The sequence below is a fragment of the Oncorhynchus keta genome, chromosome 17 (genome assembly GCF_023373465.1).
Source record: "Oncorhynchus keta strain PuntledgeMale-10-30-2019 chromosome 17, Oket_V2, whole genome shotgun sequence".
NCBI lineage: Eukaryota > Metazoa > Chordata > Actinopteri > Salmoniformes > Salmonidae > Oncorhynchus > Oncorhynchus keta.
In genome coordinates this window covers 4,577,169-4,602,286 of record NC_068437.1, presented here as the reverse complement: position 1 = coordinate 4,602,286, position 25,118 = coordinate 4,577,169, and the positions used below count along the sequence as shown (strand labels likewise).

Below are 25,118 nucleotides of genomic sequence, written 5' to 3'. Positions count from 1 at the left end.
ATGATCTCATCATCTACGTAAAGCCAAAAGGTTCAAATCGTTTTACACGTCTTAACATTTGTAATGATCTTCTTTTTCTTTCACTTGCTTTTTTTCAAGTGTCAAAAGTCATTTTTACACCTGTTCTTTACACCTGTCCAGTGTGTATTTACAGGTGACTAAAACGCTTTTTATAGTCATTTTTACATATATTCATTACACCTGTCCAGTGTGTATGTACAGGTGATTAGAACGCTCGTTATGGACATTTTTACATATATTCATTACACCTGTCCAGTATGTATTTACAGGTGATTAGAATGCCCCTTATGTTAATTTTTACATTTTCATTACACCTGTCATGACACCTGGAGATGGGGGCTTAAACCCTGAAACCCTGAAGGGGTAGGGGCAACCCCCCCAGAGCTGACCAAGGCCACCAGGGGACCCCACTACATCCAGCCAGCTCCCTATGCCATGGAGATGGGGGGGGAGAGGGCGAAGTTCAACCGGGGGGCAGCCCCCATCTATGGCAACCGGGGGCTCCAACACATCCACCCAGCTCCCTTCCCCAGGGAGGTTACCTCACCCCTGCCAGTGCCCATTGGGGGCACCACTACATCCAGCCTGCTCCCTGCCCCAGGGGTATCGCGGGAGAGGGTCAGAGAGAGCAGAGGCCGACCCAGGGAGATGGGCCGGAGATGGGCCACGCCCATGGCCAACAGGGGACACCACTACATCCACCTAGCTCCCTGCACTAGTGAGATCGGAAGAGAAGGCCAGAGAGTGGGGCCAACACCAGGAGAGTGGGGCCGACCCCCACCCACGACCACCAGAGGGCACCAATACATCCACCCAGCTACAGAGAGAAATAGTAATGGCGTCTTTTTGTAGGGACTAACTCCACCATGGTTCGATAGCCTGGTGTAATGAATGCCGTTTTTTTTTAATTTTTTTTATTATGGCCAAAAACTACTTATTTGGTAAATACAGGCTTAGGAAATGTTATACATTTTGTTCTATGAGATCATCTTCATCAGTTAATTTTAAGCATTTATGTATTGAAAAAAGCACATAAAGGTCATGTTAAATGACTGATCTTATATCATGGAAGAAAACGTAAAATATCTCGTAAGGCCATCTTAACCTCGTCTCAAGACCGTCTTAACCTTTTTTTCTGCCTTTTTTGTCATATGTCATATTTCCACCATTATTACATTTACATTTTAGTAATTTATCAGCTGCCGTGGTAATATTTTGCTAAATACATATAACTCACATCTCTGGGCATTTTCCTCATAGTGACACACGTTTTTTGCCTTTGTTGGTCTAATTACACCAATATCTGTCCCTTTATGGCATTGAAAAATCTATTCAGTTCCTCCACATTAAAATCAATTGTGGCCAACTTGAAAATAGGCTGCCGTGACATTTTTGTACACTTAATCTATAATGACTCTATTAAACGTTTCCACTGGGTATCCTTGTTCTGCGGGAAATGTGGTGTAGTTATCATCTAAAGTACCATGTGATTATAAAGCACATCCTTATACTGACTGTTTTGCCTCTATATACCCATAGAATGCATACAGGTATGACCCCCCCCATGTCATTAACATTTCAATGATTTCATACCTTATTTTATGTTGTATTATCAAGTTAACATATCAATTGCCTTCTTTTGGTACTGGTACTCCTTGTATATGCCTCGTTATTGATTTTATTGTGTTACTTTTTGTTTTTTATTGAGCAAATATTTGTATTTGTTTTTAACTTTGCCTTGGTGGGAAATGAGCTCGTAAGTAAGCATTTCACAGTAAAGTCTACACCTGTCATACTCTGTGTATTTGACCAATAATCTTTCATTGTGCAACGACTGTTCCCTGATATTACAAAATTACATTTCATTCCCTCTATCCTCTTGACCCAAACAACCAATGCCAGTGACCACATTTAGATATGTCACGTGCACAGGGTCTCAGAGGTGTCGTTGCAGGGTACAGTGAAATACTTCAGCACTGAACTTCAACAGTGCATCTGAGTGAAACAATAAAACTTTGAATAATAATCATTTAGCTACCTCCCATAAGTGGTTATCATACCAGAATATGACCCTCATAATGATTTTCACCCAGGTCCATGTATAAAACTTTGCAACCCCAAAGTGGACCAATAACTCAAACTAATTTGAGATGTTTACAGTGACTCAAATTAAGAATAAAATGTCTAACCATGTTTTTCCTTGTCCTGCATTGTGTAGTCCATATTTCGCTTTAAGCGTGTTTTATATGCATTTTCTGCTGTTAATTCAAAATACATTCCGTTTCTGTATAATGTGAGCAATACAATCAAAGTCTATTGCTATTGATATCGTAAAAGTGTCCTAGTGGTTAGGTGACTAATTGAATGACTGACTGACTAGACTCCCGCTGATGACAACAATACAATTCTAGTGCTCCATTCCAAGATGATAGTTCATCGTTTTTAATTAGCTATCCATCATTTCTAATTGTCTGAAGATTCAAGCTGCACGTGTGAAAACACATTTTTAATGACACTTTCTATCCACCAGATGGGGTTGTTTGTGAGAAAAGTACCTACTTTTCCAAAAACCCCATCTGTTAGATAAATCAATTAAAGCAATTGTCACGATTTTCCAAACTACAAATGCTGGATAAAAAAAAAAGTATTCTATAAAGGAATTTATAAACTGTGAAGGAGGCAGTTGAAGAAGGACCAGGGTTGCACAACATTTGAGAGAAATAAGCTTTTTGTGCGTATGGAAAATGTCTGGGATCTTTTATTTCGGCTCATGAAACATGAGAGCAACACTTTTACATGTTGTATTTATATTTTTGTTCAGTGTATATACATCCATGTGAAAACGTGCTACCAACTGAGACGTCATCGCTCAAGTTGATAATCCAACGTTTTGCGAATAGCTGGCTAGCAAATATCTAATGTAATCTTAAGGCTCCCTCTGCACTGTTTCGTTTGTCACTGATAGGCTGTACATTTACCTGCTTATTCCCTGACATTGTCCAAGTTGTGATTTCTCATCATTCTCCCTGATGTATTCCACATTTCCCACTTCCTCAACAGACAGTAGCAACAAACTATTCAAAATGGTGCTAATTTCATTCACCAACAACTTTTTTTTAAGGTTAGTAGACACTTACAGTATATATGCACATGTTTAGTTTTCAAGTACAATTTAATAAAATTCATTTGTAAACTTTTTTCATTTAAAAAGTTTAGGAAAATATGGCTTCCAAAAATATGTTTATGTGAATGGAAGAGGAATGTTCTTCCTTGCAAATGATCATTTTCTCCATGGACCTTGAGAAGGGTTTACATTTGAATCATTTAAAATAAGTTAAATAAGATTAAAATAAGAGTATTTTAAGAGGCTTTTATTATCAGTAAAAAAAGTGAGGAGCACAGAGCTTTTAAGATTGGTTTAATTTGGTAATACATCAACAATGTAAACAGCACCATTGTTCTGAATATACAAATTATCTCATGTGTTGTCATGATTGATTCTACTGAAATACTGATACAGGGGGAAAAAAACATGCTTATATATACTGACAGTACAGTCTTTTGGCAGAAGAATCTACATTGATGTACAATGTCAGCAGTTGAAGACAAACTGTGTGGAGGATGATGCCCTTCAGTAATTGCTGGTGGTGGGTGTGGCTAGTTTACTTGTTGTGGTAGAACCTCTGTCCTGATTGGCTGTGGGAGAGGTAGGCATGCCGAGGGGTAGGTTGAGGAGAGCTCTGAAACGTTGTCTGTAAAATTGAAACAAAAGAGCATGAACAGATCATTTGGAAACATCATACTATATAGGTAGAATCTAGTTTTCTAAGTATCACTTACAACTAAACATGAGAATATATAATATGAGAATATACTTGAGTCAGTCAAATCAAAACTAGGGTTATTCAATTACTGCAGGGGGTCCATGAAAATATATAAAATAAGTGGAAAAATGTTGTTTATTTCAATATTTTAATGAATATCGCTAGCAACAGTTGACTAAACCAATTTTGATTTACATACCATAGAGTGGAAAAGGGGAATATCTTCATATTTATTTCTCAACTCCTAATATTGAACTAATTACAGTAATTGGAGCTAATTACACTCACTGGAGCTAATTACACTCATAGGAGTATCTGACATAGGCTTTGAAAAAGCACCCGCGAGTACCAGCCGTGGCAAGTGACACTGGCTACTGGCAAGCTTTCTTGACTTGGACATTCATTTTTGCAAAACCATTGTTAACCTTTGTTTAACCAGATGCTATTGGCAAACATGTTTGGAGTAGGGCTGGCACAATTATCGTATAATAGTCATCATAATCGCTTATTTGAGAAGGGGGGATTAAACTTTATATTCAAGTAGCTATAGTTTACGCAATATCAGTTTTGACATGAAGTGGGTAAAGTTAGTAATACTTAAATGAGCAGAATGGCAGTTTGGAGTGGAAGCTTCATTTCCAGAAGATCTAAGCGGTCAAAACCATCTGTTTTTAAGACAGGGTGTGTGAATGCAGTGTTCGATTCAATAGGTATGTCGTAGTTCGTTGTGGGCGAAATTACAAGATTATGTTATAATACTGTTATTGCATCCAATGGTTGTTTTATGGAGTAGAATAGGGATTTTAGAACACTCATCTGTGCGTGGTCTTCAGAGTTGGGCCTCTGGGGGATTAATGCTGACAGTGGATTTACCATGCCTTTGGTGATAAAAGCCTAAAAACCGCATTCCATAGCATGAGTTGGTGTTTGTGTGCCGGGCGGTACCAGGGTGGAGGTGGCTCGGGTATGGATATGCCATTTGCGGGCAACCAATAGTCCAGATCCATGGTACTGGGTTGATCACCGTAGGACTGGTGAGGTTAATGTATTGAACGAAGAACTAGAGTGCAGGTGATGCCTTGCGAGGGCATCTGGCTTGATGAAGTTCAAATTATAACATGTAATGTTTTGATTAAATGTTTTGATAAATTAGGTAAACAGGTATGCCCTAGGGTTACTATTGTTAGAGGCTATTGTGAGTGTTTTGGAAACACTAATTAGGCAATATTTTGATAATGGTATGGGTTTCCCTGTTCACATAGGGATTGAAAACTAAAAAAACAGCGCTAACCAGTTTTCCTTGTCCGTCTCATTCACCTCTGTCATTTATTTGTGTTCTGTGAATGCGATAGGAGAGTGTGTGAGGGTAGAAATAAGTGTTAATCTTACATTTGGATAATAAGATATAGAAATTTGCTAAATAAGATGATTGAAATTTGGATAATAAGTCTTGATATAACGTTACTTTGGGGTTCCGTCCATCACTGCCCATCATAGAATATCAAGAGTGGTAATTGAGAGAGGGATGTCATTTTAGATAGTAGCAGCAAGTCTATAGTTTCTGGGAGGCTAGACTTTGCCATGATTTCTGGGAAGCTAGAGAACCATCTAGGATTCCATGACCGGGCAGGGCAGTGTCCGGGAAACTTTTTTTTCCCACTGGGAGAATGTTTGCTGAGCCAATGGATTGGTTGATGTGAGTACCTAAGAATTTCTAACGTTCCATATTGATTCGGTGAAGATATGAAAATATGACAAATGCTATGCGTGCATTATGGATTACTAGAGATTTGATGAAGTAATGATGGAACTAAACGATAATAATATACTAACTTGCGCACCCAGACGTAGACGTACGTCAGGGTTGGGAAAATAATAGATAGGTTTTCTGAGTTGGTCCCTTTTATGGATCATTTGATGAAGATGAGGTTTAAGCATTATTAAACAGTCTACAAAGGCAGGGCAATTGTCTCAGAAACTGGATTGGAGTGTGTCCACTTTTGGTTAACTCACCCTAACGATGTTGCTATGAAACGCTTATGGGATTGTCTCAGTCCAGGTACTACATTTAGGTAGGTACTACACATGCAGGTACTACACCTGCTCTGAAATTTCACCGGATGTTGTCGAGGTGAGAAGCTAGCATCCCAATGATCCGTAAGAAGCTAAAACTACTTAATTGGATTATTTGAAGGATTTACTTCATAATTTCAATAGCATTAGGCTTACAAACCTGACTCAGTTACACCAGCTCTGTCAGGAGGAATGGGCCAAAATTCACCCAACTTATTGTGGGAAGCTTGTGGAAGGCTACCCAAAATGCTTGACCCAAGTTAACCTCTTATGCAAGGGGGCAGTATTTTCACGTCTGGATGAAAAGTGTGCCCAACGTAAACTGCCTGTTACTCAGGCCCAGAAGCTAGAATGTGCATATAATTAGTAGATTTGGATAGACAACAATAACGTTTCCAAAACTGTTAAAATAATGTCTGAGTATAACAGAACTCATATGGCAGGCAAAAACCTGAGAAAAATCCAACCAAGAAGTGGGAAATCAGAGGTTTGTAGTTTTTCAAGTGATTTCCTATCCAATATCCAGTGTAAATAGGGTCAGATTGCTATTCCTAAGGCTTCCAGTAGATGTCAACAGTCTTTAGAAAGTTGTTTCAGGCTTCTATTGAATAAGAGCTGTTTCAACAATTGGTCAGGCTGAAAGCCTTTAGTTTAGTCTTGCACGCGGCCGTGAGCGCGAGCTCCGTTCCCTCTCCTTTCTAATGACAACGGAATTGTCCGGTTGGAATATTATTGAAGATTCATGATAAAAACATCCTAAAGATTTATTAAATACATCGTTTGAGATGTTTCTACTAACTTTAATGGAACTTTTTTGACTTTTTGGCTGGACTTAGTGCCCACGCTTTGTGCATTTGGATTAGTGAACTAAACGCACAAACAAAAAGGAGGTATTTGGACATAAATGATGGACTTTATCGAAAGAAAAAAAAAACATTTGTGGGACTGGAATTGCTGGGAGTGCATTCCAATGAAGATCAAAGGTAAGTGAATATTTATAACGCTATTTCTGACTTTTGTTGACTCCACAACTTGGCGGGTATCTGCATGGCTTGTTTTGGTGGCTGAGCGCTGTACTCAGATTATCGCATGGTGTGCTTTCGCCGTAAATCTTTTTTTAAATCTGACAGTGGTTGCATTAACTTAATATGGCTGCAGGGGCAGTATTGAGTAGCTTGGATGAAAAGGTGCCCATTGTAAACGGCCAGCTCCTCCGTCTCAGTTGCTAATATATGCATATTATCATTAGTATTGGATAGAAAACACTAAAGTTTCCAAAACTGTCAAAATACTGTCAAAATATTGTCTGTGAGTATAACAGAACTGATATTGCAGGCGAAACCCTGAGGAAAATCAAAACAGAAAGTGGCTTCTATTTTGAAAACCCCATGTTCCATAGCCTCCCTTTGCTGGATTTAAAGGGATATGGACCAGATTCATTTTCCTATCGCTTCCTCAAGGTGTCAACAGTCTTCATACATAGTTTCAGGCTTTTATTTTGAAAAAATGAGCCAGAACGATAACATTGTGTCAATTGGTCACATGAGTTTTGCTCGCGCAACAGAGTTTGGATAGGTATTGCTTTTCCCTCTCCTACTGTGAAAGACATTTGCGGTTGATATATTATCGATTATATATTTTAAAAACAACCTGAGGATTGATTATTTAAAAAAATATATTTTACAACTATTTGGAATTTGTCTGCGTTGTCGTGACCACTCTTTCCTGTGGATTTCTGAACATAACGCGTCAAACAAACGGAGGTATTTTGGATATAAAAATAATTTTTATGGAACAAAAGGAACATTTGTTGTGTAACTGGGAGTCTTGTGAGTGAAAACATCCGAAGATCATCAAAGGTAAACTTGATTGCTTTTCTGATTTTCGTGACCAAGCTTCCTGATGCTAAGTGTACTTAATGTTTTGTTGTGCGATCGATAAACTTACAAACTCTTGGATTGCTTTTGCTGTAAAGCATAATTTCAAAATCTGACTTGACAGGTGGATTAACAAAAGGCTAAACTGTAGTATATTTGTAGTAATAATTATTGAATGTAGCGCTATGCTATTTAGCGGTTGTTGATGACACTTATCCCGATAGGGGGATTGCAGCCATAACAAGTTAAGGAGAAGTTTCTCTATTCCTATGTAGAACACTTGTATCTTTCATCAAAGTTTATGATGAGTATTTCTGTAAATTGATGTGGCTCTCTGCAAATTCACCAGATGTTTTGGAGGCAAAACATTACTGAACATAACGGGAGATTTTTGGATATAAATATGAACTTTACCGAACAAAACATGTATGTATTGTGTAACATGAAGTCCTATGAGTGCCATCTGATGATCATCAAAGGTTAGTGATTCATTTTCTCTATTTCTGCTTTTTGTGACTCCTCTCTTTGGCTGGAAAATGTATTTTTTTGTGACTAGGAGCTGACCTAACATAATCACATGGTATGCTTTCGCCGTAAAGCCTTTCTGAAATCGGGCACCGCGGTTGGATTAACAATAAGTTTATCTTTAAAATGGTGTATAATACTTGCATGTTTGAGGAATTTTAATTATGAGATTTCTGTCGTTTGAATTTGGCGCACTGCAATTTCACTGGTTGTTGTCAAAAGAAGTAACAAATGTAAAGGCAATGCTACCAAATACTAATTGAGTGAATGTATGTAAACTTCTGACTCAATGGGAATGTGATGAAAGAAATAAACTGAAATAAATCATTCACTCTACTATTATTCTGACATTTCACATTCTTAAAATAAAGTGGTGATCCTAACTGACCTAAAACGGGGAATTGTTACTAGGATTAAAAATCGGAGTTTAAATGCATTTGACTATGGTGTATGTAGATGTCCGACTTCAACTGTATATGAAGGAGTGTATTGTCGTGTTGTTTGTTCTGTTTTGATACAAATCTCACCAGATTGGGTCTGCTGGATTGTTGGGATTTCTCCCGATGGGTTAGAGGTCTAACTTCCCGATCCTGTGGCTCTGCGATGAGGGGAGCATAAGCCAATTTGAAAAAATGGTTTCAACAGAATGTGTTATTCTCTGACAAGTTTTTAGAAATTTGTATTAAGAATAATTGGTGAAAGTAATAGTTTGTCATAATAATCAATGCTTGTCTGGATTTCCTGAATCAGACATTAACTGAACTAAACTGTTGTTCTGATCTTGTCCTCTCTTGATGCATGGCAGGGATCATTTGGCAGAGAACGGTGTGAACCCCCTCTAACTGGCTGAAGAAGAGCGACAAAGGCGTTCAATACGGCCCTGTCTACACCATTTCTACCGAGAGACCCGAGTCCGAGCCAGCAACCGGTGGACAGCATCCAATCGAAGTTATCGACTGTTTTTTGTCTCTAATGCCTTCTCTCAGGAGTGTGACAGGAGTCCACATGAAGTGAGCATGGGGAGAGATCTGTTCCGAAGCTTATCTTATGTTGCGGGTATACTGGTTGACAAATGGACAAGACATAATGGGTGGTGAAGGTGGTGGCGGCCCAGGTGAGATATTGAAAGTGGGACATTATCATGGGCCATCCACTTTGAACTGTAAAGCTATCTGAAGAATGTGAAGAGATGCCGGAAGGGGGGGGGGGTTGGTCAACAGTGCCCATAATTGATTGACTTGTCTTAAAGTTGTTTATTTTGGGGAATCAGGTTGATTGAGGTCAACACACTGCTAAATTTATAGTCATTTAGATTAACGATGCATTAAGATACTGATCTGTAATAATAATCATGATAACTTAATACTAGAATTATAGGGTAATTATACTGCATGTTGATATATGTACATTCTGCCAATGTTGATGTGTGTTAAATTGAGGGTTAAGTTTGAGTGATGTCATGTCAATCAATGAGCAATCTCATTCTAAAAATGGGTCGGATAATTGGGTTTTGATTACGATTTGGAAACTGAATGATTTTTAAAACTGACTGAGTTCAGTATGTTAATAACTATGAGTGAAGAAATGTATGTATTATGGATTGATTGTTGTTGTGTACTAGCATGCCCAGATCCTGAGACTGAACGTGTCCCTAATCTATTTGATCTATAGGTATTGCCTTATAAATAGTGGAATCATGTTGCTTGTCCTGGGTCATGTTCATTCGGCACCAACGCAATACATTTTACTTAAACCAGGATTCACTACCTGGATTTGTCCAACAAAATATGCTTATTTTAGTTTCTGGAATGGAAATAGTTATTTCCACTATGCTGACCAAGGTAAGTATGCTCAGTATCAACATGTTTTGTTTCGTACTCATGAAAAATGACCTCCGACTTAGATTGCTGATCATTTCTTAACAATATTAATGTTTATATAATTCCCAATGAAGGATCATTTTATGTCAAGGTTAAAAGGCTCAACGAATCAATTTACAATTAGTAGTATTTTTTGTATTTATTTTTATTTGACCTTTATTGAACTAGACAAGTCAGTTAAGAACAAATTCTTATTTTCAATGACGGCCTAGGAACAGTGGGTTAACTGCCTTGGTCAGGAGCAGTATACTAGCGCAAGGTGGTGTTTTTCTACATGTTTTGAGTTAAAGGTTGTTTGATGACCTATCTGTTTTCTACATGTGAATTAATGTTTTTACAACCTTGTAATTTACTTTTAGGTTGAGAAAAATTACAAGATTATGTTATAATACTGTTATTGCATCAAATGGTTGTTTTATGGAGTAGAATAGGGATTTTAGAACACTCCTCTGTGCGTGGTCTTCTGTGTTGGGCCTCTGGGGGATTAATGCTGACAGTGGATTTACCATGCCTTTGGTGATAAAAGCCTAAAAACCGCATTCCATAGCATGAGTTGGTGTTTGTGTGCCAGGAGGTACCAGGGTGAAGATGGCTCAGGTATGGATAATGATGAGGGGAACCTTCTTTTTGGGGGCCAGACCCTGGTTTCCACACACTGAAAACGGTCTTTACAGCAGATACTGTCTGCTGTGAATTATTAGTATCTTTCATACAAATCCTAACCTTGTGACCCATTCCATGCATCTGCTATTTGTCACGAACATTCAGAAGGATGTACTTTGCTATAAAATGCTGTGGCTCAAATCCGCTCGTTGGGCTCTCAACGAATCATCAAGGGTAGTTCGTTGACCAGCTTCATTATTTCAATAACGAATCGATGTTAAGAAGTTTTGAATAAAGTAATATCCTGATTGGTGACTGTGATCGTCTCTTCTCATTATTGATTAGTATTTCCACGACAAGTTGTATTCATTAGGTATGTCTTTCAAAGATGCAATACAATTTAAACATTTTGTTTTACCAAAATGTCAATAGCTGTGTTCGAATACTCATACTAACCGCACTAACCATACTAATTATGACGTGACTTGAGTATAAGGTATGCTTATTGGTCATAGTATAGATATAGTTAGTAGGCCAAAAGTTCTAGGATGTCGTACTACATTTGCCAAAATATGAAGTACACACGCAGAAGACACTATTTCTGTACTTTCAGGCCCATAATGCAATTCTTCAGGAAATGGGCATGGCTTCACATCGCTTCCAGATTTGAAGAAAACATGCAGTCGAAGTACAACCATAGCGGATACAAATTCATTGCTTTAACTAATTATGACAAATGTTGAGAAACTGTGGAGCAATGTAATAAAGTAATGACTTTTCAAATAAGTTACCTTACACGTTATGTTGGCTGACAATTTGTTAGCTAAGCTGTCCATACGAACAACCAAGCATATCATTACAGTAGTATGTACTGGTATGTTCTTAGCGAGTTTCCTAACTTTAGTTGGCTACGTCAAACTTGCCAGTATATTAACCATAGACTAACTAACCAACGTTTACTGAATTCATTATTCCTGTCATTCTCAGCTTAATAAATGGTATAGTGGTTGCGCGTGTCGTTGCGCCTTCACAATGGGCATCCGGGTGCTTTCGTAAATTCGCTCTGGCCATCTACTCCAATTTCAGAGCACTCTCATCTGAGTGTACTAGACAGTGCAGAATAATTAATTTACCAACGCTCAACACCCCTTGAATATGGCCGGTGTCAGTAAACGTCGACAAAAAAAGCGCAATTAAATTGTTGACAGCAGCACAGTCACAGCCACAAACGCTCTGGATAACATGAAAACTGGCTAACCAGCTCTGCTAGGGCGAGTTCAATTTTCAGAATGGTCTCACTTGTGTCTGGAAGTAGCTAGCCAACGTTAGCTTGGGTGCTTGACTGCCTTTGTAAGGTCAGAACAGTCAAATCAACCCGACTCCTCAGCCCGAGCGAACCGCTCTGAATTTACAAAAGGAGAACGTTCTGAATTTACGAGCGCACTCTGGAACTCCAGATTGAATTTAAGAACACACCCGAAGTCGTAAAAGGTCTAACTAGTCATTTGTTATGCTAACTAGCAACATCATCAACTTCCAGGTAGACATGCAAAGAGCTAGTACGCTCAACTGAAAGCATGCCGTTCGTTTACAGTATACTAAAATGAACTAATAGTACATAGTATGTAGTATATACTCATTAAGTATGTAGTATACAGTATGTTAGTATGGGTATTCGAACACAGCTAGCATCTGTGGTCATTTGCATGACAATCGTTACACTAAATTGCATAATCGTCCCAGCCCTAGCTTGGAGTTAACTTTGTAACTAATAGGCTGTATTAGAGATCACACTTCTATTATAATGTGGGGAGGTCAAAATAATGAAAAGCTATCGACCAAATCTATTCATTTTAACATGTTGATTACATGTCCTTGCCATTATTCACAAGACAAGCAATGGGTCACCGGTTTGCCTGGGCAAGAAAAGGTTGAAGGCCCCCGCTTTAGTCTAAAATAGTGATGAATACGCTAAACCATGTCACTACACGACTGGTGTTGATTTTCATGACGTATTCATTGTATTTCCATTATCATTGGCCATTTGATCTATCCGGCAGCACCAAGGCTGTATATAAGGGGTTGTGCTGCTCAGATGTGGGTGATGTCTGATAGGATACTCACTGGGTGAGCCTGCTGTGGAGGTGTTCCATGGGTAAAGCTTCCCGGAGAGGCTGGACGGGGGGGATGGGCATACGGTAAGCCAGACTATTCACAAAGAACAGGAGGCGCAGGAAAAGATGAGGTTATGAATTAACAAAGCTGACCGACTTCGTAACCCTGTGGTGTGTTTCATACCATAGAAGGAAGAGAGCAATGCATAAAGCAGGGTTGTGTTCATTAGGCACAAAACTGAAAAAAAAGTGGAGTGTAATGGAGAAGTACTAACTGAATGCTTCCAATAAGAAAGACTTGTTTTGGTTTTTCTTCGCAAAACGTTTTGCTGCGTGCCCTAACGAACATGACCCAGGGTAGGTGGGCTTTACCTTGGCAGCGGGGATCTGCACTGCGAGGGAGGGGGTAGGCAGCAGGCCTGCAGCACAGGCATGAAGTGTCTGAGAGTGCATGGGCCGTAGAGTACTCTGAAGCCACCACAAAAACACAGCAGAAAAAGATTAAGTGCCAGTTACGTGCAAGATAACCACAGATGACCCGCTCACAAACTGAAATACAGTACACTGCTTGTGATCAACATGCATTGTTTAAACACTATGGTTTATAACACTGTTATATAACCATATCATCCTGTGTCATGCCATTTTGCCAGTCGATATGGGGCCCAATGAACTTACAGAGTCAGTGAAACCAGATTGTTGATTAGCATGTTCAAGCTGCTTCTGTAGAGGGATCCCAGCACTGGGGATTAATCCTGGGGACAAAAAAAGATAAAATGGTGAACAGAGAAAAATTGAGTGAAACAAGAGAGTAGTAAGTGAGTAGTAAAGTCAGCACACCCATCCCAGTGTCATTACGCATAAACCTTATATGAAAGATGCCACAATCCCAAGTGTGAGGCCTACACCAACCTATAGACATTATTAGACACACAGGTGTAAGGTACCTGGCTGAGAGGTAAAGTGGCTGTGTACAGCGTAGCCCTGCTGCTGGTGAGGCAGGTACTGCATGGCCTGGAATGCTGAGGCACCTGGACGGGGACGGCATTAAGGAGCAGTTTATGAGTGAAGCACGCACACAAACAGCATACAAAATAAACTTCTCATTCTCATAATGACCACAACATGGTCACCTTGAAAAACAACACAAACCCGACTGCTCCCATATCTGTTTGTCAAACATGTTTGGCTAAACAATGACCATAGGAATTGGCAAACCAGAACAAAAAGATCTGGGATCAAGCTACCAGATACACATTATATTAGGCTTTCAATGTCACATAGACAACACGTCTCTCAAATAACAATTAAACTGAAAGTGGTTACCTCTGAGCTGCGAGCTGCTGGCGTAGCTGACAGGGACATGCTGGCTGGTGGCGAAGGGAGAGGAGTGCTGTGCCTGGGTGAGCTGGCCATAGGGGCCATGGGCTGCCTGGCTGGCTGAATACTGCCCATGCTCGGAGCCCACGGAGCTCATCCCTGGCTGGCTCTGGTAGTGACGCCCCTGTCAAGTAACATACAGGACACGTTTTCACACACATTCAATGTACTATAAGTCGCCTTGGATAAAAGGGTCTACTAAATTCCATATACTATTAGTAGATTACATTCAGGCCAGACCTAAATTAAGTATAGAACATTTTATAAAATCAGGGCATATTGGGTCCCCATTCGTCAGTCCTCAAGCCACTGAAGTCCTAATTATAATCAACAGGAACAAGTGCCTGCTACATACACGGAGGGGCTTGAGGCCAAATACTGGAAACCCTAGTATTTATGAAATCTGCTCACTCACAGGCAGGACAGGAGACTGGAAGAGCTGTTTACTGCGTTCTCCAAGCAGAGCAGCAGAGCGGCCATGACTCACTTGACCTGCTGATCATTGATATAGAGAGGGTAACATGGAGAGAAAGATACAGAGGGAGAGAGGGAGGCTGGTAATGTGCATAGTACAACTAACAGTATGTATGTATAGACAATTACGCTTGTATTATATCAATCAGTGTGAATTACCTTGCATGCTGAGCAGATGTTGTCCTGAGTGGATAGCCATGCTGGGCTGGTACGTAGCAGATGTCAGGGTTGTCATGTCACTACAAGAAAACATTGGGGAAAGAAAGTAAGATCTTGTCCATAGTCACAATGTGTGAGTATAGTAACAATGTTAATGTGAGTTTATCAGCAAATAGGACTGACTTTCATATCAAACGCCAATAACATACATAGGTTGCTGGGGAATGTGTTAGCCTGGTGGTGCCAGATCTGTATGTGCTGTATGTATGTGCTTTCAACAACAACCATAGATGTTTGCAAGTGATTTTTCAAGACCTCCAGAGCCTTTACCTCTGTTCTTTCCTCCGTCTCTTCTCCTCCTCATGGAGCACTTTCTTCAACTGGAGGAAGAGCTGGTGTTTCTCTTCTTGTAGCCCCTGTAGCTTCTCCCCCATCTTCATGATCTAAGGGAGAGAAAGTGGGACAAAAATAAAGAGGAACCCCGAAAGAGAGAGTGAGGCACTAAAGAGCTCAATAACTCACCTGCTCTTTCGTCTCATCTAAAGACATTCTCTCTTCCACCTCTTTCTTTCTCTTCCTTTCCTCCTCCTCCTTCTGCTTCTGCTCCATCATTTTGTCTACTTCCTCCTCCTCTGTGACACAATGTTGGGTGAGAGGGTTACAGAACAGGAAAGGGGGATACCTAGTCAGTTGTACAACTGAATGCATTCAACTGAAATGTGGATTCTGCATTTAACCCAACCCCTCTGAATACGGGGAACAGTGGGTTAACTGTCTTGCTCAGGAGCTGATATCAGCGTGTTACCTGCAACTTTGTTGGAGTTTGCAAACTACCAGTGTCATTGGTTAGAGAGGGTTCTTTCTTACCTTGTCTCTTGCGGTCTCGCTCTCGCATGATGTGTTTGTGCAGAGCGCGTGCCATGGAATTGGACAGTTTGGGCCTCTCTAGTAGAGCAGGCATGATGGTAGGAATTGGTGGGGCCAGCTAAGAACAGACAGATTGACACAGGATGAAAATGAGCACAATAATCACCACTGACAAATTGTATGTTTACATCCATTTACCTACCACAGTCCATCATTAATCAAACAACAATACAATGCTCAATCAGGCTGTTATGATAAAGTCCCTAATAATTAGATCACAACAGCAGAAATGGAGTGAGAGCTTAGGACTACAAGGTTCTACCTGGAAAAACATGATTGAGATAACTGGCTTTAACGTTCCGATCCATCTTTGGTTTCAACAGTTTATGCTATTTTTTTATACTGTATTAATTTGACCTTAACATTAATTAGGGGTATTTAGAGTACTATATAGGTTTAACATTGAACAGAACATGGCATGTCAATAACTCAATTTTGACAAAAATGCTGATATAACTATAAAGTCCCGAACTCTCGAAACTTTAACCTACATTATAATAATATATTCAGTTAGCTAGCCATGTCCAGAGCCAGCTAAAATATGTCTGACTAGCTCAACTGTCAGTAGCTACACTTTGAAAAAGTGGTGATATGTGAACACTTCCATGCAGCAGTTACACAGTAGTATAAATAATAGTGCTGAGAATTTGAGACCAACCTTTACGTGGCGATACGTCAATTCCCAACTTGGAAGACAACACTTCTATATTCTAATATCTTCTATATTTCCATGTCTAGTAACAGGGGGGTTTGTTTGAATTTAGAAAGTGCTTGGTTATTATATTAAATAATTGTTTTGCTCCATTAAGTAATCCAACAATGCATACGCCACCATCTTGTCTATTTAAAATCATCTGTCATCGATTGAGACAGGTGGGTGTCCCACCCCAAAGTGCTGCATGTCATGACACTAACCTGTCTCGATCAACGATCAGATTTGGCATTGAAAAGATTGCTGTGTACACATTGTTGGATTACGAAATGGAGCAACATATTTAATAATAGAGTATTTTCTCAATTCAAACGAACTCCCTGCAACTAGACATGAAAGTCTAGAAGACGTGTTGCGTCTTCCAAGTCAGGAATTTAAGCAGCTGAGGAACGCTCAACTCTGTTCTCTTATATCGACGCAGAGTTGAGAATTGATGACTGGACGTGTTTATTAAAAGTATTAATTTCATCACCCCACGGAAGGACTGCAGTTGTACCGGACAAACGGGAAACTCTTAGGCCTACCTGTACCGCTATCAAAAAATCATAATCACATCCTCGATCTACCCTATTTAAGTCTAATAATGACCAATTATAACGTTAGTCAATAATACATTAGTCTAAATTGTATCGCTAGTTAGCTGCCACTGGCTAACAACCCGTTAGAAATATTACGTGTTAGCTAGCTTGTATTACTTACAAGCTGGCTGTTACCCTGTAGGTAATCTCACACTAGCAGTTTAGCATTAACTAGCTATATTGATTTGAAAATTCAGTGATCTGTCTACTTTTAAATAACATACGCCAAGGCTGACTCTATAGTGAGCTAGCTAGCTAAACACATTTGCAAAGCAAATCCCTATTTAGCATCAATAATTCAACGACAGTTTAGCTAGCTAGCTAAACTGCACATACTCGCATATCTAGCAGTCTTGCAATACAATTGCGTGGAATCCTCTCAAAACGCACTTTTTCCTTGTCAGAAAATATGTCTTTGTTAGGCTGGTTTGCAGGTAAAATGTTAAAAAGCCCAATGTTGACACAAGTTGGGTGTATTCACTAGGAACCCAAACTGAACAAAACGGAAGAGGTCTTCTTCTATGGTGTTGTAGCGGTCCGCAAACACACGTTAAAGTGCATGACCCCTTCTTCTTCTTCTTTGAGGTTTAACGGCGGTTGGCATCCAAATTGTTGCATGACCGCCACCTACTAGACTGGAGTACCTTTATACTTTGCTATAAAAAATAAAAATAAACAAATACCCTATCATCTCTAACACCACACTCACAAAAAAATAGAATAAATAAATACAGTTAAAATTGCACCACATTACTCTACTATTTTAATGTACTTAGTCCTACCACATGCCAACAACTTGAAAGGATGGGACATCACCACAAAAGCTCGTACAGGATAACTTTATATATCCTAACATCACTTTGTCTGGCAATGGCTCGACATCAAAAACTGCCACACCCTGCCACCCTGTTAACTTTTTAATTTCTACCCCAGTTATCTCTCCTTTCAATGGTGCCCTATTTCTTGAGAGGAGTGCATTCTCCCTCTGACCAGCAGAAACACAAACAATTATCACAAGTCCACTTCTGGTTACCCTCAATGATTCCACAGCACTCAACTCTGTTTTTACCCACCCTGAAACCACAAATGGATCAGCCAAAAGGCAAGGGTCCACTTTTTCCTCAAACTTTACTCCTACTGTCAGACTCATCTTTATCCTGACCCTCGGTACAAGTCTCCACCACACCTAGAACCTCTGATAATTCACGCTCATTCACTTCCTTTTCAACTCACTCTGCTTACACTTTCTACCATTCTCCTTTAACAAACCAGCTCTCTTTTTCCCGCCATTTTTAACCAACTCAAGCTCACCCTCTTCCTCCCTCTCTCTCTTAGACCTCCTCTGCCTCTCTTTTCCCCCTCCATTCCTCCTCCGTATTCCAAGTAAACGTCTCCTTGTGATAATACTGCACTTCTCCTGACATACATCTTGTTCTTGCTTTCTCAAGGGACGCCATTTAAACGGCTGTCACAGTCTCCGTACAATCAGCACAAACACCTCGGGATGTAGCACTCAACAGTTCATCCCACATCTAATGCAGCTGCTTCGTCTTGACGTTCGTCTTTATCAAAAGCTACCTAGACGCTTTTCAATTTCAAACAAACGCTCTCTCCGTCTTTCTTCTCCAATGTGCTCCTTCAACGTCAAAAAACACTCCTGACTTGGTGTATGACGCCAACTACTGTATGGGGTGAAAACTGTAACTTTAACGCAGAAAAAAAGCCATACTCATATTATCCCCATCAAAATAAAGAAAAAGCACTGTCAGTTTCAAATGTCTTCTCAGAACCCTACACAGGCTCTGGGGCCTGAGACGGGGGGAGCATCTCCCCACAGTATTCCCTGCAATGTTTCTGCCGTGAAGTCCTGAAGATCCAATAACCTTTGGGCCACTTTCACAATCCAGTTTGTCCTTGTACAATGAATCACCTGTGCAATAAACGCAAACAAAATCCACCTTCTTCACCATTAGTATTTCAGGATATTTTATCTGATGAACGATATCAATAGGCTGCTGGTCATCCACTGCCAGAGATTCATCATCTCTACTCTCTCCAACAATTTTCACTGCCTCCACATAGGAAACCTGCTCGACAGCCCTGGGTCCTCGCTACTTTGACCTCCTACACCGTGACAGGGCATTTAGGGAATTCTGGAACATGATTCCCATCACAGTTGAAGCATCCTCAGACTCTTCAACACCGAGGTCTCCCAAATCAACATCCTTACTCATGAATTGTACCAACCAGAAACTGCTATTTGTTTCCAGATTTCGCTTTTTTAGCTCCATTTTCTTTATTACCGTCGTCCAGTCATTCTTACCAACTTCATTCACACTAAACACAATCAAACATTGCATATGAATATTAAATATCACAATACCATAAAGCTCACAAAACCATAAAGCCCACCAATATGGAGCCACCATGGAGGGACCTTCCTGAGATTATCCAATAGAAACTCTAGTTTTCTGTTTGGGAGTAAACGGCTTCAGTTATAAAACATTTTGCAACTGTTGGCTGTGGTCGTCCTCTAATGAATACACCCCTGATACTGTTGGGTGTGACGTTGGCGAGCTTATGAATGTTGCCAAATTTAACAAAAAAGCAGAGCAAATTTGACAATTCCAGAGCCAGAAATCAGCATGTTGTAATCCTTTGTAGCTAAGCCAGATATACTTTTGAGGAGATGGCAATAAATTGTAACTTGGAATCGTATTAAGGTCCATTGTGTACATTGCCCGTGCGTTAACAAGTTAACAATGGGCTATGCAGTGCATTCTCTGTAGAAACCCACAAGAAGTGAATGGGAGTCAATTGGGCGCGAGCTCAAAAACCCAGCATGAATTACATTAAACAAAACTCAACATGACAAATATTTTCAGAGAATATAGATAATTAACTTGTTCTTAATATCGTACAGCTTTTAAGTTGTGTTATTACAAAATAGGCATGTTTCTCAACTCATACCCAGGGGTGTAGTGCTGTCGGAGTGTGGAAGAGCAGCGCTCCCTCACCCTTTTCAATTTGAGAATGCACAGAGCTGGTAAAACTATTTCTGGCAAAGGTATTATCAAAAATGTAAAATAAATGCTATTTAATTACCACAAAAAATTCCATGAAAAACAATAGAATGACAAGCCAAATAAATATGTACATTTGCAATCTAGAGATAGTTAAATGGTTGCTTGTTTCCTGTCTTCTCTCTGGCGGTGGTGAGAATTATGAAATATATGCTATGTGTGTGCACTGCGTAAACCCGTCGGAGGCTTGATCACTTTGGCCAATCAGAACGTGAAAAAAAAAATCCTAATTCACTGTGTGTCTGCCTGGATGTTCATAAAACTCCACAGACCCTCTTGTACAGTGGAACGCAGAACTTGGAGCCTCTCTGAAAGTCGCTGTAGCACTGCTTGTTTAGTTTAGTTTATTAATTCTACCATTTTAATAAATAAGCACACATAAAACTTAAAAGCCAGTACATGCACATTAATAAAATCATGGAGGATAACACACAATAAAGTCCGGGACTTATTTCCATTGTGGTCCTCTTGAGACAAGATGGCTAGACAAGATCCAACACAGTATTGCAGTAAAATAATACAACAAGAACAGAGAAGAAGAACATCTATCTCATCATTCCAGTTACATCATAGGGGTTATTCATATGGGCACAGAAGACATCAAACATATGTCTAAAGCTGCCCAGAGAGGACGTTGTTTTTATGGGCAGAGGCAACTCATTCCATTTTGAGGCTCCAGTATACACCAGATCAGGTGTTGCTGATGTGTGCTTATACAGGTTCAGGAGTAATGCTGGGAAAGGTACTTTACCTAAGTGCAGAGATAGCTTATTATCTCCAAGCCATTTGCTAATGTTAGTAAGCTCTGTGCTAAGTATACTCTCCAACATAGTTTTACGTTTGTGAGACACCAGAAGTGTAGAGTCGTCCGCATAAAGAAAAGACGGCAAGAACAAGCATTTTTCATATCGTTAATATACAATAAAAACAGTAGGGGCCCAAGCACGCTCCCCTGCGGAACGCCACAACTCGTTGTTTTTTCCTGAGACAGTGAACCATTAACCTCTACTACTTGCTCCCTTCCTGATAAATAGGACTTTACCCAACCTAGAGGGATACTGCTTAACCCCAGTGCCTCCAGTTTGGAGATTAGGAGATAGTGGTTAACTGTTTCAAAGGCCTTCTGTAGGTCAAGCAGTACCATTCCACAGATATTTCCCTAATCAATCTCTTTCCTGATGAAGTCAGTCAAGTAAAGTAGACATGAATCAGTGGAGTATGTTTTTCTAAAACCCGACTGAAAATCATACATTAGACCCTGTTTGTTAACATATTCATACATTTGCTCATGAACAATTCTCTCCAGGATCTTTGATATTACACAGAGCATAGATACTGGCCTATAATTCCCAGGGTCAGACTTTGTGCCTTGTTCAAGAGAGAGATTAACAATATATGTAATACAAGGGCCAATTTGCTGAGCAGAATCTATTAGAAACCTTGCAGGAATATTATCCAGGCCTGTGGCTTTGGAGCATTTAAGCTCTGTCAGCATACTGAGTATTTTGGCTGTTGTTACCTTTGCAAAATAAAAATATATTGAGATATTGGGATATTTAATCTACATTGGCAATTGGTTGAGACACAGGGCCCATTCTATCTTGGTATTGTATGTCAGGGTGGGCAATTGGAAATGTGAATTGCACCAAGTTGGAGGTAATAATGCATTTAGGTTATAGTTTATTGAGATGCATGAATACACCTCACCAAAAGCTTGATTTTATGGTTGTTTTAAATTCAATTTCCTACAATTCTACATAGTAATGATTTAAGTTCACTACTTGGTCAATTCATTTGATAGCATGTTTAATCTATGCAAATCAATTATATGAATTGATAGTTCATCTCTCTTGTTTTTATTTTATTCTATAATAGGTTATATCGGAAGCATGTGTTCAAGCTAGTCCAATCAAAGTGTATTTATGATACAGCATAAGCTTAGCTACACAATACAATTAAATGCCTACTTGCAATAAAGCTGTCCTTGCAAACAGTGCAATGATATTAACAGGGGCACAACTTTCCTTGGGGACAGGAGGGACAAGACCTACAGACTTGATATCATTGGCCACTTTAATAAATGGTAAACTAGTCACTTTAATAATGCCACTTTAAGAATGTTTACATATTTCACATTACTCATCTAATATGTATATACTGTACACTGTATCCTTCACTATCTATTCTTTACTGTCACTGCCCATCCATATATTTTATACTTATATATTCTCATCCCATTCCTTTACTAGATTGTGTGTATTAGGTTTTGTTGTGGAATTTGTTAGATATTAGGTGTTGTTGTTGAATTCTTCGATATTACCTGTTAGATACTGCTGCACTGTCAGATCTAGAAGCATAAGCATTTCGCTACACTCGCGATAACATCTGCTAACCATGTGTATGTGACCAATAACATTTGATTTGATTTGACTTTCCCGCTGGCCCTGATAGGTTGTTTTTTCCTGGGGGAGGAGTGTGGCAAAATCCTGCACGGAGTAAAGTTGACACTTTACTGTAACAAGTCCAATACAGCAAATGAAAGATAAACATCTTGTTCATCTACCCATCATGTCCGATTTTTAAAATGTTTTACAGCGAAAACACAACATGTTAGACCACCACCACAGTGCCAGTCACTGTGTCTCTGTGATCTTGTCCAGGAGGGGTGTATTTGATATATGCTAGTGAATGATGTTTTGTTTTGTGGTCCTGAGTGGTACCAAGAGCGAGATAAGAACATAGTTTAGGAGACAAAGCTGAACGATAATTTATAGCCAATGCTGTCTGGCTATGTGTGTCTTTGCTATAAAGGATCTCAGTTGCAATGTGTAAGCACTCTCAGAGACACTGAATTGATCTGAGAGTCACAGGGTTGTGATGGAGCTCATATAATTAAAGATGGACTTTATGATAACTCTGACTTGTGTGTGGTTTGCTCTCTCATGATTTGGTAATACAGGAGATTTCCACTACAACATTGACGCCATGTTCAGAAATGCCTCCAAAATATCGGAGCTCTAGAAAGAGGCCCTAGTTCCCGACTTGGAATCCCTAGTTTTATGACCGTTCAAAACGTATTTTCCTAGTCGGAGATAGTTTTTTCAGAGTTGCAAAAATGCTGATATAACTATAAAGTCCCGAACTCTCGAAACTTTAACCTACATTATAATAATATATTCAGTTAGCTAGCCATGTCCAGAGCCAGCTAAAATATGTCTGACTAGCTCAACTGTCAGTAGCTACACTTTGAAAAAGTGGTGATATGTGAACACTTCCATGCAGCAGTTACACAGTAGTATAAATAATAGTGCTGAGAATTTGAGACCAACCTTTACGTGGCGATACGTCAATTCCCAACTTGGAAGACAACACTTCTATATTCTAATATCTTCTATATTTCCATGTCTAGTAACAGGGGGTTTGTTTGAATTTAGAAAGTGCTTGGTTATTATATTAAATAATTGTTTTGCTCCATTAAGTAATCCAACAATGCATACGCCACCATCTTGTCTATTTAAAATCATCTGTCATCGATTGAGACAGGTGGGTGTCCCACCCCAAAGTGCTGCATGTCATGACACTAACCTGTCTCGATCAACGATCAGATTTGGCATTGAAAAGATTGCTGTGTACACATTGTTGGATTACGAAAATGGAGCAACATATTTAATAATAGAGTATTTTCTCAATTCAAACGAACTCCCTGCAACTAGACATGAAAGTCTAGAAGACGTGTTGCGTCTTCCAAGTCAGGAATTTAAGCAGCTGAGGAACGCTCAACTCTGTTCTCTTATATCGACGCAGAGTTGAGAATTGATGACTGGACGAGTTTATTAAAAGTATTAATTTCATCACCCCACGGAAGGACTGCAGTTGTACCGGACAAACGGGAAACTCTTAGGCCTACCTGTACCGCTATCAAAAAATCATAATCACATCCTCGATCTACCCTATTTAAGTCTAATAATGACCAATTATAACGTTAGTCAATAATACATTAGTCTAAATTGTATCGCTAGTTAGCTGCCACTGGCTAACAACCCGTTAGAAATATTACGTGTTAGCTAGCTTGTATTACTTACAAGCTGGCTGTTACCCTGTAGGTAATCTCACACTAGCAGTTTAGCATTAACTAGCTATATTGATTTGAAAATTCAGTGATCTGTCTACTTTTAAATAACATACGCCAAGGCTGACTCTATAGTGAGCTAGCTAGCTAAACACATTTGCAAAGCAAATCCCTATTTAGCATCAATAATTCAACGACAGTTTAGCTAGCTAGCTAAACTGCACATACCGCATATCTAGCAGTCTTGCAATACAATTGCGTGGAATCCTCTCAAAACGCACTTTTTCCTTGTCAGAAAATATGTCTTTGTTAGGCTGGTTTGCAGGTAAAATGTTAAAAAGCCCAATGTTGACACAAGTTGGGTGTATTCACTAGGAACCCAAACTGAACAAAACGGAAGAGGTCTTCTTCTATGGTGTTGTAGCGGTCCGCAAACACACGTTAAAGTGCATGACCCCTTCTTCTTCTTCTTTGAGGTTTAACGGCGGTTGGCATCCAAATTGTTGCATGACCGCCACCTACTAGACTGGAGTACCTTTATACTTTGCTATAAAAAATAAAAATAAACAAATACCCTATCATCTCTAACACCACACTCACAAAAAAATAGAATAAATAAATACAGTTAAAATTGCACCACATTACTCTACTATTTTAATGTACTTAGTCCTACCACATGCCAACAACTTGAAAGGATGGGACATCACCACAAAAGCTCGTACAGGATAACTTTATATATCCTAACATCACTTTGTCTGGCAATGGCTCGACATCAAAACTCACCCTGCCACCCTGTCTATTGCGGAGTGCATTCTCCCT

The 25,118-nt window shown here is 39.5% G+C and overlaps 1 protein-coding gene across 7 annotated transcripts; it reads right to left on the bottom strand.

Annotated features, from left to right (window-relative positions):
- Positions 1-3,422: 3,422 nt before the first annotated feature.
- Positions 3,423-24,745, bottom strand: LOC118396314 (G protein pathway suppressor 2-like). Of its 7 annotated transcripts, none has more exons than XM_035790433.2 (13): positions 17,484-17,700; positions 15,798-15,915; positions 15,453-15,562; positions 15,261-15,373; positions 14,931-15,010; positions 14,713-14,792; positions 14,244-14,421; positions 13,865-13,948; positions 13,596-13,672; positions 13,290-13,385; positions 12,928-12,977; positions 8,848-8,918; positions 3,423-3,773 (listed from the first exon to the last, which is right to left on the bottom strand). In XM_035790433.2, the coding sequence occupies exons 1-12, from the start codon at positions 17,487-17,489 to the stop codon at positions 8,897-8,899; spliced, it is 1,014 nt and encodes a 337-aa protein (XP_035646326.1). In that variant the 5' UTR covers positions 17,490-17,700; the 3' UTR covers positions 3,423-3,773; positions 8,848-8,896. The 7 variants fall into 7 exon arrangements, with proteins under 7 accessions (XP_035646326.1, XP_035646325.1, XP_052321207.1 ...); XM_035790432.2 differs by having other exon boundaries at positions 12,928-13,011; positions 17,484-17,699; XM_052465247.1 differs by lacking the exons at positions 8,848-8,918; positions 17,484-17,700 and adding an exon at positions 24,581-24,745 and having other exon boundaries at positions 12,928-13,011.
- Positions 24,746-25,118: the final 373 nt, after the last annotated feature.

Bases quoted from the DNA above. Each gene is read 5' to 3' on its own strand.
- LOC118396314 (XM_035790427.2), bottom strand. The intron at 14,793-14,930 runs GTAATTCACACT...ATCAATGATCAG, and splicing joins ACATCTGCTCAGCATGCAAG to CAGGTCAAGTGAGTCATGGC. The intron at 3,774-12,927 runs GTGAGTATCCTA...TCAATTTTACAG, and splicing joins CTCCACAGCAGGCTCACCCA to ACAACGTTTCAGAGCTCTCC.